The 27276-nt window shown below is 44.3% G+C and overlaps 1 protein-coding gene across 2 annotated transcripts in view; it reads left to right on the top strand.

The window, feature by feature from the left end:
* The window catches only part of LOC109890014 (attractin-like protein 1), a 313206-nt gene that overhangs the window by 91728 nt on the left and 194202 nt on the right, over positions 1 to 27276 (top strand). For both annotated transcript variants that reach the window (XM_031823665.1, XM_020481961.2), the window contains 5 exons: positions 219 to 406; positions 1626 to 1839; positions 2862 to 3050; positions 12178 to 12414; positions 16817 to 16954. In XM_031823665.1, coding sequence (XP_031679525.1) covers positions 219 to 406; positions 1626 to 1839; positions 2862 to 3050; positions 12178 to 12414; positions 16817 to 16954 — 966 coding nt within the window. The remainder of the gene's footprint in view (positions 1 to 218; positions 407 to 1625; positions 1840 to 2861; positions 3051 to 12177; positions 12415 to 16816; positions 16955 to 27276) is intronic.

Raw genomic sequence — 27276 nt, 5'->3', positions numbered from 1 at the left:
GTAAAAATAAATGTGCTGTCATACCCATGGTCAGCCAATCAGCATTCAGGGCTCGAACCGCCCAGTTAATAATTAATGATATATCAGTGTGCTGTGAGTTGCATATCAAATCCAGTTGATATGAGGGGTCTTGAGGCCAGGAGCAGATCTATGCACTATTCAATTGTGTGGCCCAGCACAGTCAGAAGCCTGGGTCTAAAGTACTGCTCTGTCCACAGCTCAGCTCTGTGGAGAAGGCTGGCACCATGTAGGGGAGGCATGCCTGAGGATCAACTCCAGCAGGGAGAGCTATGACAACGCCCAGCACTACTGTAAGAACCTGGATGGGAACATAGCCTCCCTCACCACCCCCAAGCAGGTGGACTTTGTACTGGACGAGCTGCAGAAGTACCAGCTACAGGAGAAGGTAAGGGAAACGCCTCGGTTTATCGGCTTTTCCAGTGATTGTGCTGTCAGAACTGAGAAGGATATGCAGGAGCAAGTATTTGACTGGTGTTATTATTTGACTGGTGCTCGAGGATCTCTCTCGATGGTTTGAGGGTGTTTAAGTAGCATGTTTCTGCTCTATGAATATTAACACTGTTCTTTATAATAAAGCTCATCTTTGATGTTTTAAGATGCAGTGGTAACAGGTATCCCTCTTAGCTCTTTTCTGACAGTCATTTGGAAGGAGTTTATGTTCTCCGTGGCTACAATAATCACTTTTCTTTTCATCCAAGCAATTCATTATTTTTTGGTCCCAGTTGGCCTGTAATAGGGGATTTGAATTCAAGTGCATTTTCAGAGTACAGCAACAAGTGTTTCAGGATTTGAATCCTGGCGGTCTCCCTCGGTTACTCAAGTGTTCCGCTCTTGTAAATGTTCACTGTGTGATAGATCATAGCAGGTGTTGCCGGCTAATTAACCATTCATTACAGGGAAAACTTTTGAGACATTATTACCGTTATGAAATAACTCCTACACAGACATTTGTAAAAGTCTAATAAGTACCTTAGTTTAATGACTCTGGCCTGTCTTGGTTTTATGGGTTAGTGTTGGCTGAGGTCGGCACTTTCACTGTAATTATAGCAATTTGTCCAACGGTTTGATTTAAGATTTCACATAAACATTACTTTGATCAAATATATATGATGTACTGTATGTTGGGAAATGAATAACATGCTTTCATACTGACTGACCCTCAACATGGAGAATAGAGAAAACTCTTAGCTTAGATTCCAGGCTCTCCATCCTTAACCTCTCTCTCTCTCTCTCTTCTTTCTCTCCCCATCTCCTTCTCGTCTTTCTCTTTTTCTCCCCCTCTCTACCTCTTTTTCTCCCCCTCTCTACCTCTTTTTCTCCCTCTCTCTACCTCTTTTTCTCCCTCTCTCTACCTCTTTTTCTCCCTCTCTCTACCTCTTTTTCTCCCTCTCTCTACCTCTTTTTCTCCCTCTCTCTACCTCTTTTTCTCCCTCTCTCTACCTCTTTTTCTCCCTCTCTCTACCTCTTTTTCTCCCTCTCTCTACCTCTTTTTTTCCCTCTCTCTACCTCTTTTTCTCCCTCTCTCTAACTCTTTTTCTCCCTCGCTCTACCTCTTTTTCTGTCTCTCTCTCTACCTCTTTTTCTCCCTTCTCTTTGTCCTGTAGAAGATAGCTCCGTGGGTGGGCCTGAGAAAGATCAACATCTCATACTGGGGCTGGGAGGACATGTCTCCCTTCACCAACTCCTCTCTGCAGTGGCTGACTGGAGAGCCCAGCGACTCAGGCTTCTGTGCCTACCTGGAGAGGGCAGAGGTGGCAGGGCTCAAGGCCAACCCCTGCACCGCCACCACCGACGGACTCATCTGTGAAAAACCAGTTGGTGAGAGAGGGACTGGGAGAGAGAGAGAGGGAAGGAGGGAGGTAGAGGGAAGGAGAGCTGGAGAATAATTGAGGTGGGGATGATTTGAACAATGAAGACTAAATACAGACTAATTCTCAAAGACACCTGCAAGCCTTGTGAATTCTAAGAAGCCTCCCTTGAACATGTGATTGACCCATTCAGCAGTTGCTAGTATGTGATCATTCTAAAGCTCAATCAGACACTATTGAATTAGAGATCCGTTGGAGTGGCAAAGAAAAGTTTACATCCAGAAACCCGCTGTGTTGCCATCATCAGTGACAAGGTACAGAATTCACTAGTCTAGTGAATTTAAAAGGGGACAGATTGTATGCGGAGAGATACTGTATTGTTTTAGGAAGAGTAGTGGTACAACTGGAGAAGATCACAGCCCGGACTGTTTGACAGTAGCTGACCTTCCTCCCCATCATGGCCCCTCAGTGACCGACCTGTCCTACTCACACAAACACACATACAAGGAAACTGGAATCAACAGGCTCATCTGACTCACGGTCTTTTTCCTGTCTGCTTTTAGCCCCACTGAACTATTCTAGAACTGATTTTAAGAGCCCAGAATAGCTGGGGAGCCCAAGCAAATGAATCCTTAAGTGTTCGGTTTTGGCCGCCATCCCTCCCATAGCTCCGCTTTGTACAGACAGAGTAGAGGGGGAATGGGTAACCAAAGACACCCTGCAGTTTCTCATTACCGTTCTGCTTCCTCTCTCGCGGGGGTGTCTCCCACTCTGAAATAACTTGCCTGTCCTAACTCAGTTCAAATGATGGAGGTAGACTGAGGGAGGAAATTACTCTTGGTTACCGTCTACTCTTGAGTTAAATGACTTATTTAATGAATGGTTATGTGAGTACTTGCTGTAAAAAATACTCTGTCCAAGGTAGAGAGGAAATGTCTGCTTTAAACACTGCCGTTGATTTTCAGCACTACTTTCAGGCTGTGCACTGGACAGACGGGATGTAAATGTTACCATATTTTCTCCTGTCTACAGTGAGCCCCAACCAGAGTGCCCGTCCGTGTAAGACGCCCTGCTCCCTGCGCACCACCTGTGCCAACTGCACCAGCCAGGCCATGGAGTGTATGTGGTGCAGCAGCACCCAGCGCTGTGTGGACTCCAACGCCTACGTCATCTCCTTCCCCTACGGACAGTGTCTGGAGTGGCAGACTGGAGACTGTGCCTGTGAGTATTCCGGTCATACTGGATGAGTCAAACTGTCCAGCATCCACTGTGTGTGTGTTTTCAATACAACCCCCAAAAGGAATACAGTGGGGCAAATGTGCAAATAAATTCATTAAAAATCCTACAATGTGATTTTCTGAATTTTTTCTCTCATTTTGTCTGTCATAGTTGAATTGTACCTATGATTAAAATTACAAGCCTCTCTCATCTTTTTAAGTGGGAGAACTTGCACAATTGGTGTCTGACTAAATACTTTTTTGCCCCACTGTATGTGCAAATGGATTATTGCAAACAATCACTCTAAACAAATGCTTGTCATCGTACCACTACTATTGACACTAATGTGTAACGTTCTTCGTTTGTAGAAAGAGAGTCGGACCGAAATGCAGCGTGGTGGTTACTCATGTCTTTAATGAAGAAAAGTGACGATACATGAAATAACTATAATAAATACCAAAACAACAAACGGAACGTGAAACCTAATTACAGCCTATCTGGTGAAACTACACAAAGACAGGAACAATCACCCACGAAATACAAAGTGAAACTCAGGCTACCTAAATACGGTTCCCAATCAGAGGCAACGAGAATCACCTGACTCCAGATTGAGAACCGCCTCAGGCAGCCAAGCCTAACTAGACACACCCCTAAACATAGCAATCCCAAATCCTATAAAACCCCAATACGAAACCAAACACATAAACCCATGTCACACCCTGGCCTGACCAAAATATATATCGAAAACACAAAACACTATGACCAAGGCGTGACATAATGCAAGTGACAGCATTACTCTGGTCAACAATAATGCTGTTGGTAGAAAACCTTTTAGAGTAGAATTGATAGGTTGATGGATTGAATTGTTTATTTCAGCACCTTATACCTCTCTCTCGGGCTCGCACTCTCACGCTCTCTCTCGCGCTCTCTCTCTTTGTCTTTCTCTTGGTCTCTCTGTGTCTCTCTCTGTCCTTTCCATATTCAGCTGAGTTCCTGTTTGTTAGTCGTGAATCCTTCAGGGTTAATGTAGCTCAGAGAGATCAGATGTTTGTGGACTCGTTCTGCTCCACAGTCAGTCAGGTGCTTCCACTTCCCTAGACTCTTAGGTGTATGCACTGTAGGTACTGCCGTGGGTACTATGGGAAAATCAATAACGTATCGCTGTTTATCCAACTCAAATGAAAATACATCTTTGAGCTAAAAGCCCTCCGTTAAAGGTCTCAGATGTTCGATTGGTTCTGGGATTTTAACTTTCTCATGATATATATATATAGATTATTTTATGTCCGAAAATCCCCAGACTTTGTTACAAGATTAACAGTATGTGTTTTACACAATTGCTATTTTGAAAAGTCATGTCAAGCAGATGTTGGTACCAATAGTAACTTTTTGTGTGTCTGTTCTTGTAGTCAAATGCAACAAGTAACTTGCGGTCTGAGGACTCTGTTTTTACCACTTTTCATCATGTGAGCAATTAAACAGATGGGGGGTAGAGCTTTCACCACGTTTCGTCATGGTCACAATTATACCACGTCAGCGACAGTATTCACAGTGCATGTCATTGTTGTACTCAGTGCCGTCACCAGGGGATTCTGAAGTCATTACCGTTCAGCTACTGTATCAGTGTGCTTGTAGAGTATTTGTTTTATGGCCTGACATTTCTCACACTTAACACTCTACATGTCGGTTCTGACATTTCTCACACTTAACACTCTACATGTCGGTTCTGACATTTCTCACACTTAACACTCTACATGTCGGTTCTGACATTTCTCACACTTAACACTCTACATGTCGGTTCTGACATTTCTCACACTTAACACTCTACATGTCGGTTCTGACATTTCTCACACTTAACACTCTACATGTCGGTTCTGACATTTCTCACACTTAACACTCTACATGTCGGTTCTGACATTTCTCACACTTAACACTCTACATGTCGGTTCTGACATTTCTCACACTTAACACTCTACATGTCGGTTCTGACATTTCTCACACTTAACACTCTACATGTCGGTTCTGACATTTCTCACACTTAACACTCTACATGTCGGTTCTGACATTTCTCACACTTAACACTCTACATGTCGGTTCTGACATTTCTCACACTTAACACTCTACATGTCGGTTCTGACATTTGGGGAATGAAATTAGGCAAATTGTTCTATTGTTTTTATTGTCCTCCAGAGTAATGCAACTCTCGGAAGCCTGACGATATGGGGCCAATCAGCATGTAAATGGGTTGTAGCGTCGTTGTGTACACTAAGCCCATATCATGCTTTTGTACTTCAGAACGTGGAGATATATAAATATACTGTTACAGCCAAACACAGTGCGGCATTGTGCGAATGGCTTTTTGTTTTCAACATGTTAATTGAAAGAAATGTCATGGTTCGCCCTAGGATTATTTGATCAAATTTAGTATGTTGCAGGGTTTTGTAGGGGGAGAGCAAATATACAAAACTCAATTGTTATTCGACTCCATTGCCAATGAGCTGCAGGATAGTGTGGTTCTTTGCCTGTTCTCTTCAGCTGAAAATCGTTTCCAAGGTTTTCCCATCAAGTTTGCCTTTTCTCTATCCACAGTAACTTTCTGTGTCTTTTTTTAGATAGATGATTTCTTGTGTTTTGGTTTGGAGGGGATATTGCGAGAAACAGGAAACAAGATTCACTATTTGGCGTACTAGCCACAGGATGTATTTATCTCGAAAGGCCGGGGGAGGTCAGCAACTCCAATCTGGCTGTACTCCTGAAAGAATGTCCCTCTGAACACAATGTGATTCTGCTGCTGTTCCTGGAAATGGGCTTTCTCCCCGTTAAGGTCACATTTCAGCAGGTAATTAGAACTCAGCCAGGCCCCTGTTCTCCTTAGTTAGGTTCAGCTTACCTCCTACACACGCTCTCGCACGCACACACAAAGGCACTTTGGCATCGAATGAGGGCAGTGCCCAGTTCTTTACATCTCAGAGTGATTCACCATCCCCATCCATCTGCCTGGAACACCTCCCAAATGTCCAGCAGCATTAACCTGACCGACACCTGCATATGTTCGTTAAGCAATCAACCATCGTCCCTGTGTGCTTTGAGACCACAGACCAGCTTGAATATAAAGGGAATCAGGTGTGCGACTGAAGGACTTGAAAATACCCAAAGCATATCTTACAGCAGGACACTTCAACGGCTGACCACCCAGGACCAGAAATAAAAAGGAGCTGTTTCTGCAGAGATCAGATCATTTGTCTCCATACAGATGCTACAGATCTGTCATTGAGAAGGATACAAGTCATTAGCAGTTCTTTAAAGACGAGCTGTTCTTAAGACGATCCCAGCATCGTTTGAGAAAACAATATATTTTTAGGTGTTTTAGGCTTCTGTTATGTGATCGACAGAGGTTGGGCTGGGTTATGTTTCATTTAAAGTGTTCTCAATACACGTGGAAAAAGACAGGGTATGAACCTCCTGAAATATAAAGAAGATTGGGAGTCAGAATGGTGAAAGAGTGTTGTGTATATGATTGCTTATTGAACTATCATCTCTGGGATGCATAAACCTAGCTTCATGCTTTTTGAAATGAGCGATTCTGCTTTTTGATTCTTGCTAACTTGGAGGTGCACTTTTGCTTGAACTTGAAACCAACTACAAGAGCCCTTTTGAGAAAGCCGAAAAAGTGTTGGCGCTTAGGAAGACAATATTTCCACCCTGTGTAAACACTACTGCCTCTCTGAGGCCGGGTGAGAGGAGAGCTTCTGTTTTTCTAATTATGAAGCACAAGATTGTAGTTGGAGAAACAGACGAGTACCTAGAAATTAATCAGCAGCATGGTTGAATAATGCAAGAGGGACAGACTCGGAAACACAGATTTTGGGGAGAAAAGTTCAGCTGAACACATCTGTGGCTTGTGGAAATGGGAGTGGATCAAAACCATATCTCCTGGCAAAAATTCTAATTCTACCGTTCATCCAGGAAAACTCACATGACAATAGAAAGGAACATCTTGGATAACTCCCTCATACCTTTTGGTCTCATAGGGGTTATTTTTGAGTTAACTTGTGTGTCCTGCTTCAGTTGTGTTTCAAAGCTATTTGTTCATATTGTGGAGCTCACAACCAGTTGACTTGTTTAACTACTCCATGATGGCCTAACCTGAGTCAATAATTTACATTTATATTGTATTATTGTTACACAGTATAAGCAGGCTATCAATATTGAATCACAATCACATTATTTCCTGTTACGCTCGACAACAAGTTCAAAGAAGGAAAATAATAAAACAATTCATAAAAGTTCAATCGACCAGTCCAACTTCTCACACGCTCTGAATGAAAACCAATTGAACTAGCCCACCAAGCTTACCTCGGCTTCTGAGTCCATTAAAGGAAGCTACGGATGGAGATTTTCTTTGTAAGCATTGAATGCTGTAAAATATGTATTTTCTAATTTCCCAGTTAAGCTTTTTCGTTTGAATGTCAGAAGCATTTTATGAATACCAATGTATCCTCAATAGAGACGACATTTATGGAATTCCATTTATTTGGGAAAGAAAAGGTCAAGCCACTGGAAAGTTTAAGCAACACAAAGAACTTTTTTCACTCGATATGTCCTCAAGAAGAATGAAACGTTGACAAGGAAGTTAGAAGTGTATTAGTCCCAACTCTGCTTCGTCAAGGACAGGCAGTTAAGATTCTATGTTTGTCAGAGTCACTAACTAAATGTCTGTAGATACACACATTAGCTGTGCATGGGTAAAATCACTGGGGACACCAATCCAGGAAACAAAAGCCATATTATAACATACAGTACCAGTCAAAGTTTGGACACCTTCTCATTCAAAGGGTTTTCTTTATTTTTACTATTTTCTACATTGTAGAATAATAATGAAGACATCAAAACTATGAAATAACACACATGGAATCATGTAGTAACTCAAAAAGTGTTATAAAATATATTTTGATTTGTTTATTTTTGTTTGTGATTCTATATGCATAGCCTGCTTATACTGTATAACAGTAATACAATATACTTGTAAATGCTTGACTCAGGTTTGGCCTTCATGGAGTAGTTAAACAAGTCAACTGTTGTGGCCTCAACAATATGAACAAGACTTTGTCTCTTCCATTCCTGTGGCGGTCCTCATGAGAGCCAGTTTCATCATTGCGCTTGATGTTTTTTGTGACTGCACTTGAAGAAACTTTCAAAGTTCTTGAAATGTTCCGTATTGGCTGACCTTCATGTCTTAAAGTAATGATGGACTGTCGTTTCTCTTTGCTTATTTGAGCTGTACTTGCCATAATATGGATTTAGGATATCTTCTGTATACCACCCCTACATTGTCACAACAAAACTGATTGGCTCAAACGCATTGCCTGCATCCGTAATGGGTCAGCGGTCAAACGACCTCCACTCATCACTGTAAAACGCTCCCTGAAACACTTCTGCGAGCAGGCCTTTCTAATCGACCTGGCCGGGGTATCCTGGAAGGATATTGATCTCATCCCGTCAGTAGAGGATGCCTGGATATTTTTTTTAAATGCCTTCCTAACCATCTTAAATAAACATGCCCCATTTAAGAAATTTAGAACCAGGAACAGATATAGCCCTTGGTTCTCCCCAGACCTGACTGCCCTTAACCAACACAAAAACATCCTATGGCGTTCTGCATTAGCATCGAACAGCCCCCGTGATATGCAGCTGTTCAGGGAAGCTAGAAATCATTATACACAGGCAGTTAGAAAAGCCAAGGCTAGCTTTTTCAAGCAGAAATTTGCTTCCTGCAACACTAACTCAAAAAAGTTCTGGGACACTGTAAAGTCCATGGAGAATAAGAACACCTCCTCCCAGCTGCCCACTGCACTGAAGATAGGAAACACTGTCACCACTGATAAATCCACCATAATTGAGAATTTCAATAAGCATTTTTCTACGGCTGGCCATGCTTTCCACCTGGCTACTCCTAACCCGGACAACAGCACTGCACCCCCAACAGCAACTCGCCCAAGCCTTCCCCATTTCTCCTTCTCCCAAATCCATTCAGCTGATGTTCTGAAAGAGCTGCAAAATCTGGACCCCTACAAATCAGCCGGGCTAGACAATCTGGACCCTTTCTTTCTAAAATTATCTGCCGAAATTGTTGCCACCCCTATTACTAGCCTGTTCAACCTCTCTTTCGTGTCGTCTGAGATTCCCAAAGATTGGAAAGCAGCTGCGGTCATCCCCCTATTCAAAGGGGGGGACACTCTTGACCCAAACTGCTACAGACCTATATCTATCCTACCGTGCCTTTCTAAGGTCTTCGAAAGCCAAGTCAACAAACAGATTACCGACCATTTCGAATCTCACCATACCTTCTCTGCTATGCAATCCGGTTTCAGAGCTGGTCATGGGTGCACCTCAGCCACGCTCAAGGTCCTAAACGATATCTTAACCGCCATCGATAAGAAACATTACTGTGCAGCCGTATTCATTGATCTGGCCAAGGCTTTCGACTCTGTCAATCACCATATCCTCATCGGCAGACTCGACAGCCTTGGTTTCTCAAATGATTGCCTCGCCTGGTTCACCAACTACTTCTCTGATAGAGTTCAGTGTGTCAAATCGGAGGGTCTGCTGTCCGGACCTCTGGCAGTCTCTATGGGGGTGCCACAGGGTTCAATTCTTGGACCGACTCTCTTCTCTGTATACATCAATGAGGTCGCTCTTGCTGCTGGTGAGTCCCTGATCCACCTCTACGCAGACGACACCATTCTGTATACTTCCGGCCCTTCTTTGGACACTGTGTTAACAACCCTCCAGGCAAGCTTCAATGCCATACAACTCTCCTTCCGTGGCCTCCAATTGCTCTTAAATACAAGTAAAACTAAATGCATGCTCTTCAACCGATCGCTACCTGCACCTACCCGCCTGTCCAACATCACTACTCTGGACGGCTCTGACTTAGAATACGTGGACAACTACAAATACTTAGGTGTCTGGTTAGACTGTAAACTCTCCTTCCAGACCCATATCAAACATCTCCAATCCAAAGTTAAATCTAGAATTGGCTTCCTATTTCGCAACAAAGCATCCTTCACTCATGCTGCCAAACATACCCTTGTAAAACTGACCATCCTACCAATCCTCGACTTTGGCGATGTCATTTACAAAATAGCCTCCAATACCCTACTCAACAAATTGGATGCAGTCTATCACAGTGCAATCCGTTTTATCACCAAAGCCCCATATACTACCCACCACTGCGACCTGTACGCTCTCGTTGGCTGGCCCTCGCTTCATACTCGTCGCCAAACCCACTGGCTCCATGTCATCTACAAGACCCTGCTAGGTAAAGTCCCCCCTTATCTCAGCTCGCTGGTCACCATAGCATCTCCCACCTGTAGCACACGCTCCAGCAGGTATATCTCTCTAGTCACCCCCAAAACCAATTCTTTCTTTGGCCGCCTCTCCTTCCAGTTCTCTGCTGCCAATGACTGGAACGAACTACAAAAATCTCTGAAACTGGAAACACTTATCTCCCTCACTAGCTTTAAGCACCAACTGTCAGAGCAGCTCACAGATTACTGCACCTGTACATAGCCCACCTATAATTTAGCCCAAACAACTACCTCTTTCCCAACTGTATTTAATTTTTATTTATTTATTTATTTTGCTGCTTTGCACCCCATTATTTTTTTATTTCTACTTTGCACATTCTTCCATTGCAAAACTACCATTCCAGTATTTTACTTGCTATATTGTACTTACTTTGCCATCATGGCCTTTTTTGCCTTTACCTCCCTTCTCACCTCATTTGCTCACATTGTATATAGACTTGTTTATACTGCATTATTGACTGTATGTTTGTTTTTACTCCATGTGTAACTCTGTGTCGTTTTATCTGTCGAACTGCTTTGCTTTATCTTGGCCAGGTCGCAATTGTAAATGAGAACTTGTTCTCAACTTGCCTACCTGGTTAAATAAAGGTAAAATAAAATAAATAAATTAAGAAGGAAAGAAATTCCACAAATTAACTTTAACAAGGCACACCTGTTAATTGAAATGCATTCCAGGTGACTACCTCTTGAAGCTGGTTGAGAGAATGCCAAGAGTGTACAAAGCTGTCATCAAGGCAAAGGGTGGCTACTTTGAAGAATCAAATATAAAATATATTTTGATTTATTTACCACTTTTTTGGTTACTACATGATTCCATATGTGTTATTTCATAGTTTTAATGTCTTCACTATTATTCTACAATGTATAAAAATAAAAAAAAATTAAGACAAATCTGGAGAAGGTCTGTATGGAGGAGTGGGCCAAAATCCCTGCTGCAGTGTGTGCAAACCTGGTCAAGAACTACAGGAAACGTATGATCTCTGTAATTGCAAACAAAGGTTTCTGTACCAAAAATTAAGTTCTGCTTTTCTGATGTATCAAATACTTATGTCATGCAATAAAATGCAGGTTGTTGTCCTGTTGGTATGTGAACCTTCACCCCAGTCTCAGGTCCTGAGCTCTCTGGAGCAGGTTTTCATCAAGGATCTCTGTACTTTGCTCTGTTCATCTTTCCCTCATCCCTGACTAGTCTCTCAGTCCCTGCCACTGAAAAACATCCCCACAGTATAGTAGTTTATTATAGTGCTGCCACCACCATGCTTCACCGTAGGGATGGTGCCAGGTTTCCTCCAGACTTGACACTTGCACTGTATGTAACAAGGGCTTACAGCACCATAATAAACTATACTTTATCAACTTCAATGTTGTTATCTCCAACTCAAGCCTTGATAACTTGGCTCAGACAATAACCACTGTCCTAAAGGTGGGAATAATAATGAAAACCAATACATTTATAACCACCCTCTAAACCATTAAATAATGAACCCTCTGGCTATTACAATAAGAGTCAGAACATATTAGAGATTATAGCCCCCCAATGCCAACAGAAGGAATAATGTAATGAGTAACATGTCTACTTTATTTATGTGGTGGATGGATGTAACAGTGGTTATTTATACTACGGGTGAATATTATCAAGATCAGACAAGTATTCTATTAGGGACTTTTCTGTGTCTGAATAATCTCTCTCTCTCTCTCTCTCTCTCTCTCTCTCTCTCTCTCGCTCTCGCTCTCGCTCTCGGTCTCTCTTTCTCTTGTAGCTCAGAACTGCTCGGGCCTGAGGACGTGTGGCCAGTGTTTGGATCAGGCAGAGTGTGGCTGGTGTGGAGACCCCACTAACACAGGGAAGGGCCAGTGTATGGAGGGGTCATACCGCGGGCCCATGAAAAGCCCCTCCAGACAGCCCAGAGACAGGGAGAGGGACAGAGACATGGTGCTGGAGCCTGGTCTGTGCCCCAGAGATAAAGGGTTTGACTGGGCCTACATCCACTGCCCTGGTGAGTCAACAGACACGCAGACAGACAGAGCGAGAGAGACACGTCATGTAGTACATCAATACAACCATAAATGCCCAAAAACACATTTTGTATTCCATCCCTTGCCTTCACACTTAAAGCTATACATCCCCTCCTCACACTTAAAGCTATACACCCCCTCCTCACACTTAAAGCAATACATCCCCTCACACGTAAAGCTATACATCCCCTCCTCACACTTAAAGCTATACATCTCCTCCTCACACTTAAAGCTATACATCTCCTCCTCACACTTAAAGCAATACATCCCCTCACACTTAAAGCTATACATCCCCTCCTCACACTTAAAGCTATACATCTCCTCCTCACACTTAAAGCAATACATCTCCTCCTCACACTTAAAGCAATACATCCCCCCCTCACACTTAAAGCAATACAACCCCCCCTCACACTTAAAGCTATGCATCCCCTCCTCACACTTAAAGCTATACATCTCCTCCTCACACTTAAAGCTACACATCCCCTCCTCACACTTAAAGATATACATCCCCTCCTCACACTTAAAGCTATATATCCCCTCACACTTAAAGCTATACATCCCCTCCTCACACTTAAAGCTATACATCCCCCCCTTACACTTAAAGCTATACATCCCCCCCCACACTTAAAGCTATACATCCCCTCCTCACACTTAAAGCTATACATCCCCCCCTCACACTTAAAGCAATACATCCCCTCCTCACACTTAAAGCTATACACCCCCTCCTCACACTTAAAGCTATACATCCCCTCCTCACACTTAAAGCTATACATCTCCTCCTCACACGTAAAGCTATACATCCCCTCCTCACACTTAAAGCTATACATCCCCTCCTCACACTTAAAGCTATACATCTCCTCCTCACACTTAAAGCTATACATCTCCTCCTCACACTTAAAGCAATACATCCCCTCACACTTAAAGCTATACATCCCCTCCTCACACTTAAAGCAATACATCTCCTCCTCACACTTAAAGGAATACATCCCCTCCTCACACTTAAAGCAATACATCCCCTCCTCACACTTAAGCTATACATCTCCTCCTCACACTTAAAGCTATACATCTCCTCCTCACACTTAAAGCAATACATCTCCTCCTCACACTTAAAGCTATACATCTCCTCCTCACACTTAAAGCTATACATCTCCTCCTCACACTTAAAGCAATACATCCCCCCCCTCACACTTAAAGCAATACATCCCCCCCTCACACTTAAAGCAATACATCCCCTCCTCACACTTAAAGCAATACATCCCCCCCTCACACTTAAAGCAATACATCCCCCCCTCACACTTAAAGCTATGCATCCCCTCCTCACACTTAAAGCTATACATCTCCTCCTCACACTTAAAGCTACACATCCCCTCCTCACACTTAAAGATATACATCCCCTCCTCACACTTAAAGCTATATATCCCCTCACACTTAAAGCTATACATCCCCTCCTCACACTTAAAGCTATACATCCCCCCCTCACACTTAAAGCTATACATCCCCCCCCACACTTAAAGCTATACATCCCCTCCTCACACTTAAAGCTATACATCCCCCCCTCACACTTAAAGCAATACATCCCCTCCTCACACTTAAAGCTATACACCCCCCTCCTCACACTTAAAGCTATACATCCCCTCCTCACACTTAAAGCTATACACCCCCTCCTCACACTTAAAGCTATACACCCACTCCTCACACTTAAAGCTATACACCCCCTCACACTTAAAGCTATACATCCCCTCCTCACACTTAAAGCTATACATCCCCTCCTCACACTTAAAGCTATACATCCCCCCCTCACACTTAAAGCTATACACCCCCTCCTCACACTTAAAGCTATACACCTCCTCCTCACACTTAAAGCAATACATCCCCTCCTCACACTTAAAGCAATACATCCCCTCACACTTAAAGCTATACATCCCCTCACACTTAAAGCTATACATCCCCCCCCTCACACTTAAAGCTATACACCTCCTCCTCACACTTAAAGCTATACATCCCCTCCTCACACTTAAAGCTATACATCCCCTCCTCACACTTAAAGCTATACATCCCCTCCTCACACTTAAAGCTATACATCCCCTCACACTTAAAGCTATACATCCCCCCCCTCACACTTAAAGCTATACATCCCCTCCTCACACTTAAAGCTATACATCCCCTCACACTTAAAGCAATACATCCCCTCCTCACACTTAAAGCTATACATCCCCCCCCTCACACTTAAAGCTATACATCCCCTCCTCACACTTAAAGCTATACACCCCCTCCTCACACTTAAAGCTATACACCCCCTCCTCACACTTAAAGCTATACATCCCCTCCTCACACTTAAAGCTATACATCCCCTCCTCACACTTAAAGCTATACATCTCCTCCTCACACTTAAAGCTATGCATCCCCCCCTCACACTTAAAGCTATACATCCCCTCCTCACACTTAAAGCTATACATCTCCTCCTCACACTTAAAGCTATACATCTCCTCCTCACACTTAAAGCTATACATCCCCTCCTCACACTTAAAGCTATACATCCCCCCCCCTCACACTTAAAGCTATACATCCCCTCCTCACACTTAAAGCTATACATCCCCCCCCTCACACTTAAAGCTATACATCCCCTCCTCACACTTAAAGCTATACACCCCCTCCTCACACTTAAAGCTATACACCCCCTCCTCACACTTAAAGCAATACATCCCCTCCTCACACTTAAAGCAATACATCCCCTCACACTTAAAGCTATACATCCCCTCACACTTAAAGCTATACATCCCCCCCCTCACACTTAAAGCTATACATCCCCCCCCTCACACTTAAAGCTATACATCCCCTCCTCACACTTAAAGCTATACACCCCCTCCTCACACGTAAAGCTATACACCTCCTCCTCACACTTAAAGCTATACATCCCCTCCTCCCCATTAAAGCTATACACCTCCTCAAACTTAAAGCTATACATCCCCTCCTCACACTTAAAGCTATACATCCCCTCCTCACACTTAAAGCTATATATCCCCCCCTCACATGTAAAGCTATACATCCCCTCCTCACACTTAAAGCTATACATCCCCTCCTCACACTTAAAGCTATACACCCCCTCCTCACACGTAAAGCTATACATCCCCTCCTCACACGTAAAGCTATACATCCCCTCCTCCCCATTAAAGCTATACACCTCCTCAAACTTAAAGCTATACATCCCCTCCTCACACTTAAAGCTATACATCCCCTCCTCACACTTAAAGCTATACATCCCCTCCTCACACTTAAAGCTATATATCCCCCCCTCACACGTAAAGCTATACATCCCCTCCTCACACTTAAAGCTATACATCCCCTCCTCACACTTAAAGCTATACATCCCCCCCTCACACTTAAAGCTATACATCCCCTCCTCACACTTAAAGCTATACATCCCCCCCTCACACTTAAAGCTATACATCTCCTCCTCACACTTAAAGCAATACATCTCCTCCTCACACTTAAAGCAATACATCCCCTCCTCACACTTAAAGCTATACATCCCCCCCTCACACTTAAAGCTATACATCCCCTCCTCACACTTAAAGCTATACATCCCCCCCTCACACTTAAAGCTATACATCCCCTCCTCACACTTAAAGCTATACACCCCCTCCTCACACTTAAAGCTATACACCCCCTCCTCACACTTAAAGCAATACATCCCCTCCTCACACTTAAAGCAATACATCCCCTCACACTTAAAGCTATACATCCCCTCACACTTAAAGCTATACATCCCCCCCCTCACACTTAAAGCTATACATCCCCCCCCTCACACTTAAAGCTATACATCCCCTCCTCACACTTAAAGCTATACACCCCCTCCTCACACGTAAAGCTATACATCCCCTCCTCACACTTAAAGCTATACACCCCCTCACACTTAAAGCTATACATCCCCTCCTCACACTTAAAGCTATACATCCCCTCCTCACACTTAAAGCTATATATCCCCCCCTCACACTTAAAGCTATACATCCCCTCCTCACACTTAAAGCTATACATCCCCTCCTCACACTTAAAGCTATACATCCCCCCCTCACACTTAAAGCTATACACCTCCTCCTCACACTTAAAGCTATACACCTCCTCCTCACACTTAAAGCTATACATCTCCTCCTCACACTTAAAGCTATACATCTCCTCCTCACACTTAAAGCTATACACCTCCTCCTCACACTTAAAGCTATACACCTCCTCCTCACACTTAAAGCTATATACCCAAACCCTCCTCACACTTAAAGCTATACAGCCAAACCCTCCTCACACGTAAAGCTATACACCGAAACCCTCTTCACGCTTAAAGCTATACACCCAAACCCTCTTGATTCTCTCTCCCTCCCTCTTCCCCAGCTTGTCAGTGTAACGGCCACAGTACGTGTGTGAACGGCAGTGCTTGTGAGCAGTGCAGGAACTTGACCACCGGACCGCAGTGCCAGACCTGCATGCCTGGTTACCATGGCGACCCCACTAACGGCGGGAAGTGCCAGGGTAAGTACAGTGATGGGTGCAGTGCACCAGAGTGGACTGGAGGGGCCAGTGTTTAAAGGTTTTGGCTCTGAGATCTGTGCGTCCTTCAAGAAGCAGACTGTTTGAACATCAGTAGAGCCAGAAACGACTGTGTTGAAAGATGCAGTAGACAGGCACTTCAGCAGCTCTGTTTTTAATCACAGTTCTATCAACCCTGTCCAGTCCTGTGGTGAACATTGTTATGAAACCCTGATCTGAGAAATGGAGACTATGATAGTGGGATAGACAGAATGAGTAGGAGAAAGAGAGTGAGAGAGAGGAAGGTGTAATAACATAATTCTCCCGCTGACAGGTGTGCGTTTTCCCGGCTTGGCGTATGACATTAAATCCCTCTTAATCATTTTCTTATATCTTGGAGTTGACTGGCGACGAACATGTTTGATAGACGCCTCCCCCTCTCTCCTCCTCTGTCTCTCTCTTCCCCTCTCTCTCCTCCTCTGTATCTCTCTTCCCCTCTCTCTCCTCCTCTGTCTCTCTCCTCCCCTCTCTCTCCTCCCCCCTCTCTCCTCCCCTCTCTCTCCTCCTCTGTCTCTCTCCTCCCCTCTCTCTCCTCCCCCCTCTCTCCTCCCCTCTCTCTCCTCCTCTGTCTCTCTCCTCCCTCCATCACCCTCTCTCTCCTCCCCTCTCTCTCCATCACCCTCTCTCTCCTCCCCTCTCTCTCCTCCCTCCATCACCCTCTCTCTCCTCCCTCCATCACCCTCTCTCCTCCCCTCTCTCTCCTCCTCTGTCTCTCTCCTCCCTCCATCACCCTCTCTCTCCTCCCCTCTCTCTCCATCACCCTCTCTCTCCTCCTCTGTCTCTCTCCTCCCTCCATCACCCTCTCTCTCCTCGTCTGTCTGTCTGTCTCCTCCCCCCTCTCTCCTCCCCTCTCTCTCCTCCCTCCATCACCCTCTCTCTCCTCCCCTCTCCTCCATCCATCACCCTCTATTCTCCCCTCTCTCTCCCCCCCTCTCTCCTCCCCTCTCTCTCCTCCTCTGTCTCTCTCCTCCCTCCATCACCCTCTCTCTCCTCCCCTCTCTCTCCTCCCCTCTCTCTCCTCCCTCCATCACCCTCTCTCTCCTCCCCTCTCTCTCCTCCCCTCTCTCTCCTCTCCCCCCCCCCTCTCTCCTCCCCTCTCTCTCCTCCTCTGTCTCTCTCTAATAGGTTTAACGCTGTCATGATTAAATGCAATTTATTAACTACCGTCCGTCCGTCATACCACCTTTGCTTGTGTACCAGGCTGACCCCTGAGGACTGTGCCTATGGAGTCTGGTTCACTCCTCAGTTTTACAGAATACATGGATTTACATGGGCCTTAAGTCACTGATCGGATCCTTGAGAGACGGGGAGAGAGACAGGGAGAGAGATTGAGAGAGACCATCATCAAGTTTAAAATATGAGGTGCTCAGAGCTGCCCTTGTAAGAATGGAGAATAGAAGGATAGGGGGAGATGGAGGAGGAGAGATTACCCAGTCTGGTGTCCCCATGACCGATGAAGAGCTGACCTTGTACAATGTGACAGGGGGCTATGTGTGTGTGTGTGTTTTGAAGGAGTGTGTGTTTTCACATACGCTATGTGGTGAGGAGAATAGCCTTCCAAGTCTATCACTGACAGGTTCACCTTGTAGACACTGAAACCGTCTGCTCGCCCTGTCTAGCTTAACCCTGCCCAGTCTAGCTTGGTTTGACTCGCTGCAGGAGACCTCTCTCTGGGACTTGGAGTACTGAGAGGGAGAGATGAGCCTGTGGTGGGCTGTGCATGTCAATTGACTTTTGAAAGACAGACCAGCCTTGTGACATGACATGTTGTGTAGGGGTTGGAGAAGTGATTTGATAGAGCTTGGTGAGGGAATTTACTGTACAAGACCAAAACATACAATACCAGACAATACCAGACACTTTCTGTTACAATACCAAAACAAAGTAAGACAGCCAGTGTTGCGGGAGCTACAGTAAACCTGGTTGATGCAATGTACCACGGTAAGCGTTAGATCTCTTGTTGTGGTAGCCATGACTGATCTGTTTCTCCTTAAAGCTGTGGTTGTGCTTGTGTATCACTCTTCTGAAAACTTCTGGCTGGCGTACTTATTATTTTTGCTCTGGACAAGTGGCCGCTTAATAAGTCTGACTTTGTGGTTTTTTTCCACTAACTGCACTGTAGGCATACAGTCACACAAAAGTCATCCAGGGAGCTCCAGCAAGCTGATGGTTGTTGTTCTTTCAGTTTCTCTCTCCTTCTCCCTCTCCCTTTCTTCCTAAAGCCAGCACTGCAGAGTTCAATTAAAATGCTGTTTATTGCTTTTGGATATGGCATGCTGTGCTAGCCTGGGGAATTCCCTTATGGGCTCTTGGTAGAGCCCCTTCAGCCACCTAGTCCACCTCAGACCCTGTCTTTACACGTGTCCAACCTGCCTGTCTGTCTCTCGCTTTCTGTCTGTCTCTCTCTCTCTCTCTCTCTCGCTTTCTGTCTGTCTCTCTCTCGCTTTCTGTCTGTCTCGCTTTCTGTCTTTCTGTCTCTCTCTCTCGCTTTCTGTCTTGGTGTCTGTCTGTCTGTCTTGGTGTCTGTCTGTCTGTCTTGGTGTCTGTCTGTCTGTCTTGGTGTATGTCTGTCTGTCTTGGTGTCTGTCTGTCTGTCTGTCTAGGTGTCTGTCTGTCTGTCTTGGTGTCTCGTTCTCTCTTTCTGCCTGTTTAAACAGTTTGTTTGTTTAATGGTCTATAACCCTGAATTTTTTTGTATGTGTTTTCTTGCTCTCAATGCCTCCTGAGGGGATTCATAAACTCTTTTTGTGTTGTTGTTTGCTTGCCCTCTAACCTTGCCCTCTAACCTTTCACATCTCAGTGACCCACCAGAGTTGTCTTGTTGTCTTTCATAAAGGCAGGAGCAGCCTACTTTAACACCCTTTCTAGATTTTTTGGATCTTGCTCTCTTTCTCCCACTCTCTTGGTCTCTGTCTTTCTCTCTTTGTCGCATACACATGTACACACACACACACACACACACACACACACACACACACACACACACACACACACACACACACACACACACACACACACACACACACACACACACACACACACACACACACACACACACACACACACCACCCTCTGGCAGTGCCTTGGCGGAGTATAAATGAGTGTCTGTCATGTTCAGTGTGGGAGGATGCTGTTGTGTACGAATCCATGAACAGCCAGCTCATGTGTATCCTGCAGTGAGAGGGAGGGAGTAGACAGCAGGACAGCTTTTATCTGTGTGTGTCCCTGTCTACGTGTGTGTGCACGCACACACTCTACCAGAGGGTGGTGAGGGTGGGACTCTGTCATCAGGACCTCAGCTCAGCACAGGGTTTCGTCCTCCCTCCTGCTCACCCATTCTGATGGATTAGACAGTTGCAGCTGTTCCAGAGATGTAGTTGCTCTGGTGCCTCTGTAAAATAGCCCACTGACTAGGCACCCACTGTGCCCTCCTCCGCTGACCTCCCATTAGTAAGCACTGTGTAGGTGTGTATTGTTTATGTGAGCGTGAACAGATATATAAGGTATATATGTGTTTAAAATGCATATAAGTGTATAGGTGGTTGTATGTTTGAGTCAGTATACATTCTGTATCAGGGTTTCCGTTAGGTAAATGTGGCGCTGGGCATTTGACCGGCAGCATTTTAATTTTCCGGACATTTGAGAAATTTACCGGACCCATATGCATTGGGTGTGTAATCTGGTTAGGGCTTCCACCCACGGTTCTCAGAATGACAGGAATCCCAATTAGATGATGGTGATTCATATTAACAGAAGATGCGATTTGAGATGCAAAGATGTACGGTCCTTCAGTTATCTTTTTTTTGGACCCGATCTTTTTTTCTCCCGATGTCATTATATCCAATTGGTAGTTACAGTCTTGTCCCATCGCTGCAACTCCCTTACGGACTCGGGAGAGGCGAAGGTCGAGAGCCATGTGTCCTCCAAAACACAAATCAACCAAGCCGCACAGATTCTTGATACAATTCCGGCTTATCCCGGAAGCCAGCCGCACCAATGTGTCGGAGGAAACACCGTACACCTGGCGACCGTGTCAGCGTGCATTGCACCCGGGCCGCAACAGGAGTTGCTAGTGCGCGATGGGACAAGAACATCCCTGCCGGCCAAATCCTCCCCTAACCTGACCGACACTGGGCCAATTATGAGTCTCCTGGTCGCAGCCGGCTGCGAGATGTTCATTTAGTTTTCCTCAGCCAACAAGACGAGTAACGAACAGCAAAATCACTAGCCTTTGTCAATCTACTATCCCCATAGTAGAAAAGTTGACCTATTCTATTGGTCAGCTTGTCGAGAAAGAAATAGCCTATTCCAGACAGACTATTGGTCAGCTTGTCGAGAAAGAAATAGCCTATTCCAGACAGACTCTGGGACAGTTGTGGGTCGATATATCCCAAATTCATACAATCAGTAGGCCTTGGCCTCATTAAAGCAATGAGGCTGATGCAACAGATCAGAACATTTAGCTTAAAATGTTGATAAACTATTATTTCACCTTATAAGTGCAGCAATGTGCACAAGGCAGTAGCCAATGTAATAATGTTTTTTTCCCATAATGCAATTAGCAGGAAAACACAGTTGTCAAAAACGAGTTATTTCGTGTGACAGAGATGAAAATATCCTTTCAAAATTTTGAAAGAGGGGAGATCTTGTATGCAAGAACTAGCATGGGTTGCTAATAGGACTAGGATTTTGCCTTTGGCTACTAGACAATGAAAGAAAGTTGATATAGTATAAAATAATTGCCTCCACAGAAATGGTCTGATTTTGGCCAGGCTACTTTGTAGCAACAAAAAAAATACATGCCTCATAATATGTAGTAAAACATTCAGGTTTCCAACAATTAAAGTATATGTTTTCTCAATGCATACTGCCTCCTTGTAAAGGAGTGTGTGATGCGCTGATGAAGCCTGCCTTCCGTTAACTTTGTATTTGCTGTTTGAGATGCTGTAGCAACAGCTCTTGCACTGTCTGACAGATGTTGTATCTGTGTGCTTTACGTGTAGGATAAATAAAATAGGCCTACATATACACGCACCAATTTAATTCCACTAAATTAACCTGCAAATGAACCTGTAGACCGATAAGCATGACCAGTCAAATATATTTACATCGACTGGTAATTACATCAATGAATCAATGAATGCTGCCAGTGAAGTGTCCGGTGTCACACTTTCCTAACAGAAGAGGCTAAAAGCATTTCTTCGCAATTTAGATTTTTTCTTCTCCCCCCATAAGACTATTACTCCCTATTACTGGCTAACGGAAACCCTGAACTGTATGTATTAATGCCTACATTATGTGCCCAAATCTGGTGTGTGTGTGCACCTGCTTCAAGAAGGCCCATGGCGGTAGGGCACCCTTCCCAGCAGTCTCAGCGGTATCCAGTCACCCCCCCCTTCAAAGGCCCTATTTATGGCCACAGGCACACACACTCTTATAGCTCTGATCTGGCACCTACTGCCTTAAAAGTACAGTAACGTTCAGCTATAGGATTACACACCTGTTACTGAGCCAAGCTGAAGTGTGGAGTGGTGGGAGTTATTATGTGTCTCGCTACCATGCTAAACCCCAAGTCAAGTTTAACAGAGTGTGGAGAGTAGGCCTGCATGTCACTCACTCTGCCGCTCTACACTGTATATTCAAGACCAAGATGTCAGAGGTCAAGCCTTTACCTACCTTCATAACCCTTAACCTTACAAGATCATTAAGCCCAGAATAGCAAGTCCCTTTTATCTAGAACTGCAGACTCCTCACAATCTAGCCAAAGCAAGATGAAAGACCGAACCCAACCCTCTTCAGCAGAAAATAATTAGTTCTCAGAAGGGTTCATGCTATGCATTAAATAGCTATAGCCTATACATCCGGGCTTTAGAGAGACGTATACATGCTAAATATATCCTGGGTGTGAGGAAAGATGTTTTTGCTATTTAGCACCACTCCTGTCTGCTTCTAACTTTCTGTTGAAGATGTTTAATTAGATGGAGAGCTGGAATGGAAACGCCAACACTCCCATCGGTGCTACCTCCCACACATAGGAGGATCTGGATGTGAGCTAGACCTGTAATTCCACCCAGACATATTGTTGCGAGCACTCCTCAGGTCCAGGGGAGAAGCCTTCTCGCTCACAGTAGAAATTCATGGATTCTAAGGTGCTTATGGTTGCAAACTGAACCCGGAAGGTCATGTGGGTGGACAGCCACATATGGAGGTTGTGAGGTCTATTTTTGTGAAGAAGCTACTTGGAAAAGTCTCCCTGTGTGTGTGTGGTGAGTTTTGTGTATGAAGTGGCATGTGTGCTTGTTCATGATTACATATCACCTGTGTGACATTTGATGTGTGCACCTGTCCCGTTTCAAGTAGCCTTTTTAGGAACTATGTGCTAAATCACAGTGTGCTGCTCACTGCAGGAAAATAATCCTACAACAACAGGACATGTGGATTATTATGTGGATTATAATAGTGGATATTTTTGTAGGGGTTGATACATTTCTCGTAAAGGTAAATTAAGTTGAAATGACTGACTTTAATGGCCTTTTTTAAAATCTTTAATATACTACACTTTGCATTTTCTGCTGCGCAGGAAAATTGTCTGTGACGACAAAGTGATCAAATTAAGATAGCAGGTCTGTAGGGTTGAGATTTATGAAGTGGGCAGAAAATGATATCCTTCCAAAAGAGAGAGGATTAGACTAATAGCTTGATTAAAAACAAAAATCTAGCAAAAAAACAAGGTCATTGATTATTGGCCCTGTTTTTAGACAAAGATCAACATGAGAAGGATCAGAACCACATGCCCCTCCTCTCTCCATTCATGTCCATCATCTCCTCCATATTGTCTTTCTGACATCCTCCATTAGGGCTCACTGGGCATCTAGCTGCCCCTCTTAACATGTCATGTAGTCAAAGCTCAGTGACACTTAATCATGTTTAGCCAGGCTTCATTTGTGATCCACATGGGTTATTAGGTTTACCTTCATCACTGAAGGCTTTGTGAAGGTCGTGCTCTTTACTGACAGACCGCTCTACAATTACCTGTGTGCCGTCTGCCATGATGCCATGAAATCTTCAAGGTCATCTGTCAACCGGACGTAGAGATTTAGTAGGTCTCCATTAAATAAAAAATATAGAATTGAACCCTCACATTCAGAGAAGCGGGTCGATGCCTTATAGTCAGTCCGGCTGCCAGCACATACAGTTTTGCTGGTTTTGATTCCATGATTTGATCTTTTTACATCATACGTGTATGAGGTATGTTATGCTGTGTGCCAACACATCTGTTCAGCAGCACAGAGGAGGCTGTGTGTCTGCTGACTATGTTCAGGCTGTCCTGAACACCATACTGCCTGCCACCAACACCAACCAGTACAGTATAATCTCGCTCTTTTCACTGAATAGAAGGAAGGGAGAAAGCGACTGCAAAATGCTGCCACGTTTCAAATTCTATGTGAAGGAAGAAAATCCCTGGGCCCAATTCAATTATTGTATTCATTACATGATTCTTTGAACTTGTCACCTGCTGGAAGGCCTATGGAGAGGTCGGAAGGCTGGCCTGGGGAGATGAAGCACTAGAGGAGACCTGCACAGCTTTATGTTGACTTGTATCACATCTATAAAGACTGTCCTCCTGCTCACCAACTATACTCCAGATATAGTTACTGCAGGGGTGGCAGGAAGTCTCACCTGTTCTCTTGGCTAGTAAAAGTAGCTTGAATACCTCATTCCTGTTCCTGATGGAACTCTGGGCAGACTGAACCCTTCTCAGATTGAATAGTGGTGTGTACTGTGTTCTAAGGTATACGTTTACTCAGTGTACTGTGTACTCGGGTATACGTGTACTCTGTGTACTGGGTATACGTGTACTCAGTGTACTGTGTACTGGGTATACGTGTACTCAGTGTACTGTGTACTCGGGTATACGTGTACTCAGTGTACTGTGTACTCGGGTATACGTGTGCTACTAGCACATTAGCGTTGTTTCAACACCTCTTCAAATCAAAGTCCATAATGTTAATGCCTGTGTGCAAGGCTTTGGACACCTCAACAGTACTGTGGTGTTAGGTTCAACATGAATCTACTGGAGTCTGTCTCAGTGGGCCGTTGTCCCGTCACAGCCTTATTAAATCCCTCCACCCTGGTGTATAAAAGTCTCAGCCGATAGACTCTTTAGCCTGCGGTATATCAGCCTGGTGGTTCCTACATCTCCTGCAGTAGAAATAGTTGCCTCTGGTTTGTTCAGCCATTCCTATGAGGAAAAGGAAAGGGGAAAGAATATGGTTTTGGGATGAAGGGTAGCAGCCAGGGGTCAGCTCATCACAATTTAAAATAGACATGGAATGGAGGAGATGGGAGGTGGAGGGGATTGGGGAGAGTAGAGAGGACATTAGCGGGGGTAGAGAGAGTTATGTGAGAGTGGTCAGTGCAGTTATGTTGCTTTAGCTTTTATCTTGTGAGGTGAATAGTAAATCAGCAATAAAATAAGTGCATTTATTTGAACTATACTGAACAAAAATATAAACTGAACATGTAAAGTGTTGGTCCCATGTTTTATGAGCTGAAATAAAATACATTTTCCATACGCACAAAAACATATGTTTACGTCCCTGTTAGTGAGCATTTTTTCTTTGCCAAGATAATCCATCCACCTGACAGGTGTGGCGTATCAAGAAGCTGATTAAACAGCATGATCATTACACAGGTGCACCTTGTGCTGGGGACAGTAACGCCACTCTTAACATGTGCAGTTTTGTTCTACACAATGCTACAGATGTCTGAAGTTTTGAGGCAGTTTGCATTTGGCATGTTGACTGCAGGAATGTCCACCAGAGCTTCTGCCAGATAATTGAATGTTCAATTCTCTACCATAAGCTGCCTAACATCATTTTAGAGAATTTGGCAGTACGTCCAACCGGCCTCACAATCGCAGACCACGCGCCAGCCCGGGACCTCCACATCCGGCTTCTGCGGGATTGTCTGAGACCAGCCACCCGGACAGCTGATGAAACTGAGGATTATTTCTGTCAGTAATAATGCCCTTTTGTGGGGGAAAAGTAATTATTGTCTGGGCCTGGCTCCCATGTGGGTGGGCCTATGCCCTTGCATGCCGACCAATGGCTGCGCCCCTGCCCAGCCATGTGAAATCCATAGATTACGGCCTAATGCATTTATTTCAATTGACTGATTTCCTCATATGAAGTGTAACTCAGTAAAATCATTGAAACTGTTGCATGTTCTGTTTATATTTTTGTTCAGTGTATTACTATGAAATCTTGGCCATCCATTAAAAAATGTACTTGACGACCAAAGTACTCGGATCAAGATTCCAGCTCACTACTTTGCTCACTATGTAACACAAATAAAACAACCACACACACACACACTACTGTAGTGTTTGTGCATTAGATCTGCTGTTTCTATGCACAAACGCAGAATGTAGTGGGGTGAGAAATTGTCGTCTCCACAAGGAAGAGGAAATATGATTTATATTAAATCCACTCGTCGGTTAGAGGAGAGTTAAAAAATAATAATTATATATATATATTTTTAAATTCCATCTTAATTTTGTGTTTTGTGATGTTTTTTCACGTCAACTCACTTCCCTCCCAGGCATCGCAGTTTAGTGGCTCCCAATGCAATACTGTTTTCAAGGCATCCTCAATCAAGGCAGGTTTTAATGTGGTAAAGAACTAGCAGTGACACATGCCATGTTAAATGAAAGGATGAGCAGCCGAACGCAGGCACACCCAATGTAAATGTTATATGCTCCCTGGCTAGATCAATAAGGGATTAGGATACTGTTCCACCTGGTTAGAAACAAATCAGTTTCCTGCAGGTAACTTCAACTCTAGTCCTGGAAGGCTAGAAAGGAGTGCTTAATTGACCAATTTATGATAGTCCACTCACCTGGATACTCTGGCCTGAATCGATGGCTGATTTTAACAGGCAAGGTTTTAAACGGGCAGGCACTGCTGACCTCCCAGATGGTTACAGCAGGGGTTTTTTATGGTTCAATATGAGGCTTAGGTGGTGGGCGTGGCAGGGGGCATGGCAATGGGCACGGTCGACCCGTTGCAGCGGCCATATTTTAGAGATAAAATTTAGAGGCCCCATGTTGGCGTTGTAGAGACATTTTAGCTTATTTAAGCCCATTTCCTGCAATTCTAGCGAAGAGAAATGTTTGCAGTTTTAACGATAATTTCCTGTGATTCTAAATACAGTATTCTACCATGGAGCTGGGAGAACAATTTACAGTTTTAAAGCAAATTTCT

This window comes from Oncorhynchus kisutch, linkage group LG4 (assembly GCF_002021735.2).
Source record: "Oncorhynchus kisutch isolate 150728-3 linkage group LG4, Okis_V2, whole genome shotgun sequence".
NCBI classification, from domain to species: domain Eukaryota; kingdom Metazoa; phylum Chordata; class Actinopteri; order Salmoniformes; family Salmonidae; genus Oncorhynchus; species Oncorhynchus kisutch.
Note: the sequence above shows the minus strand (reverse complement) of the source record. Positions and strands in the feature narration are given on the sequence as shown.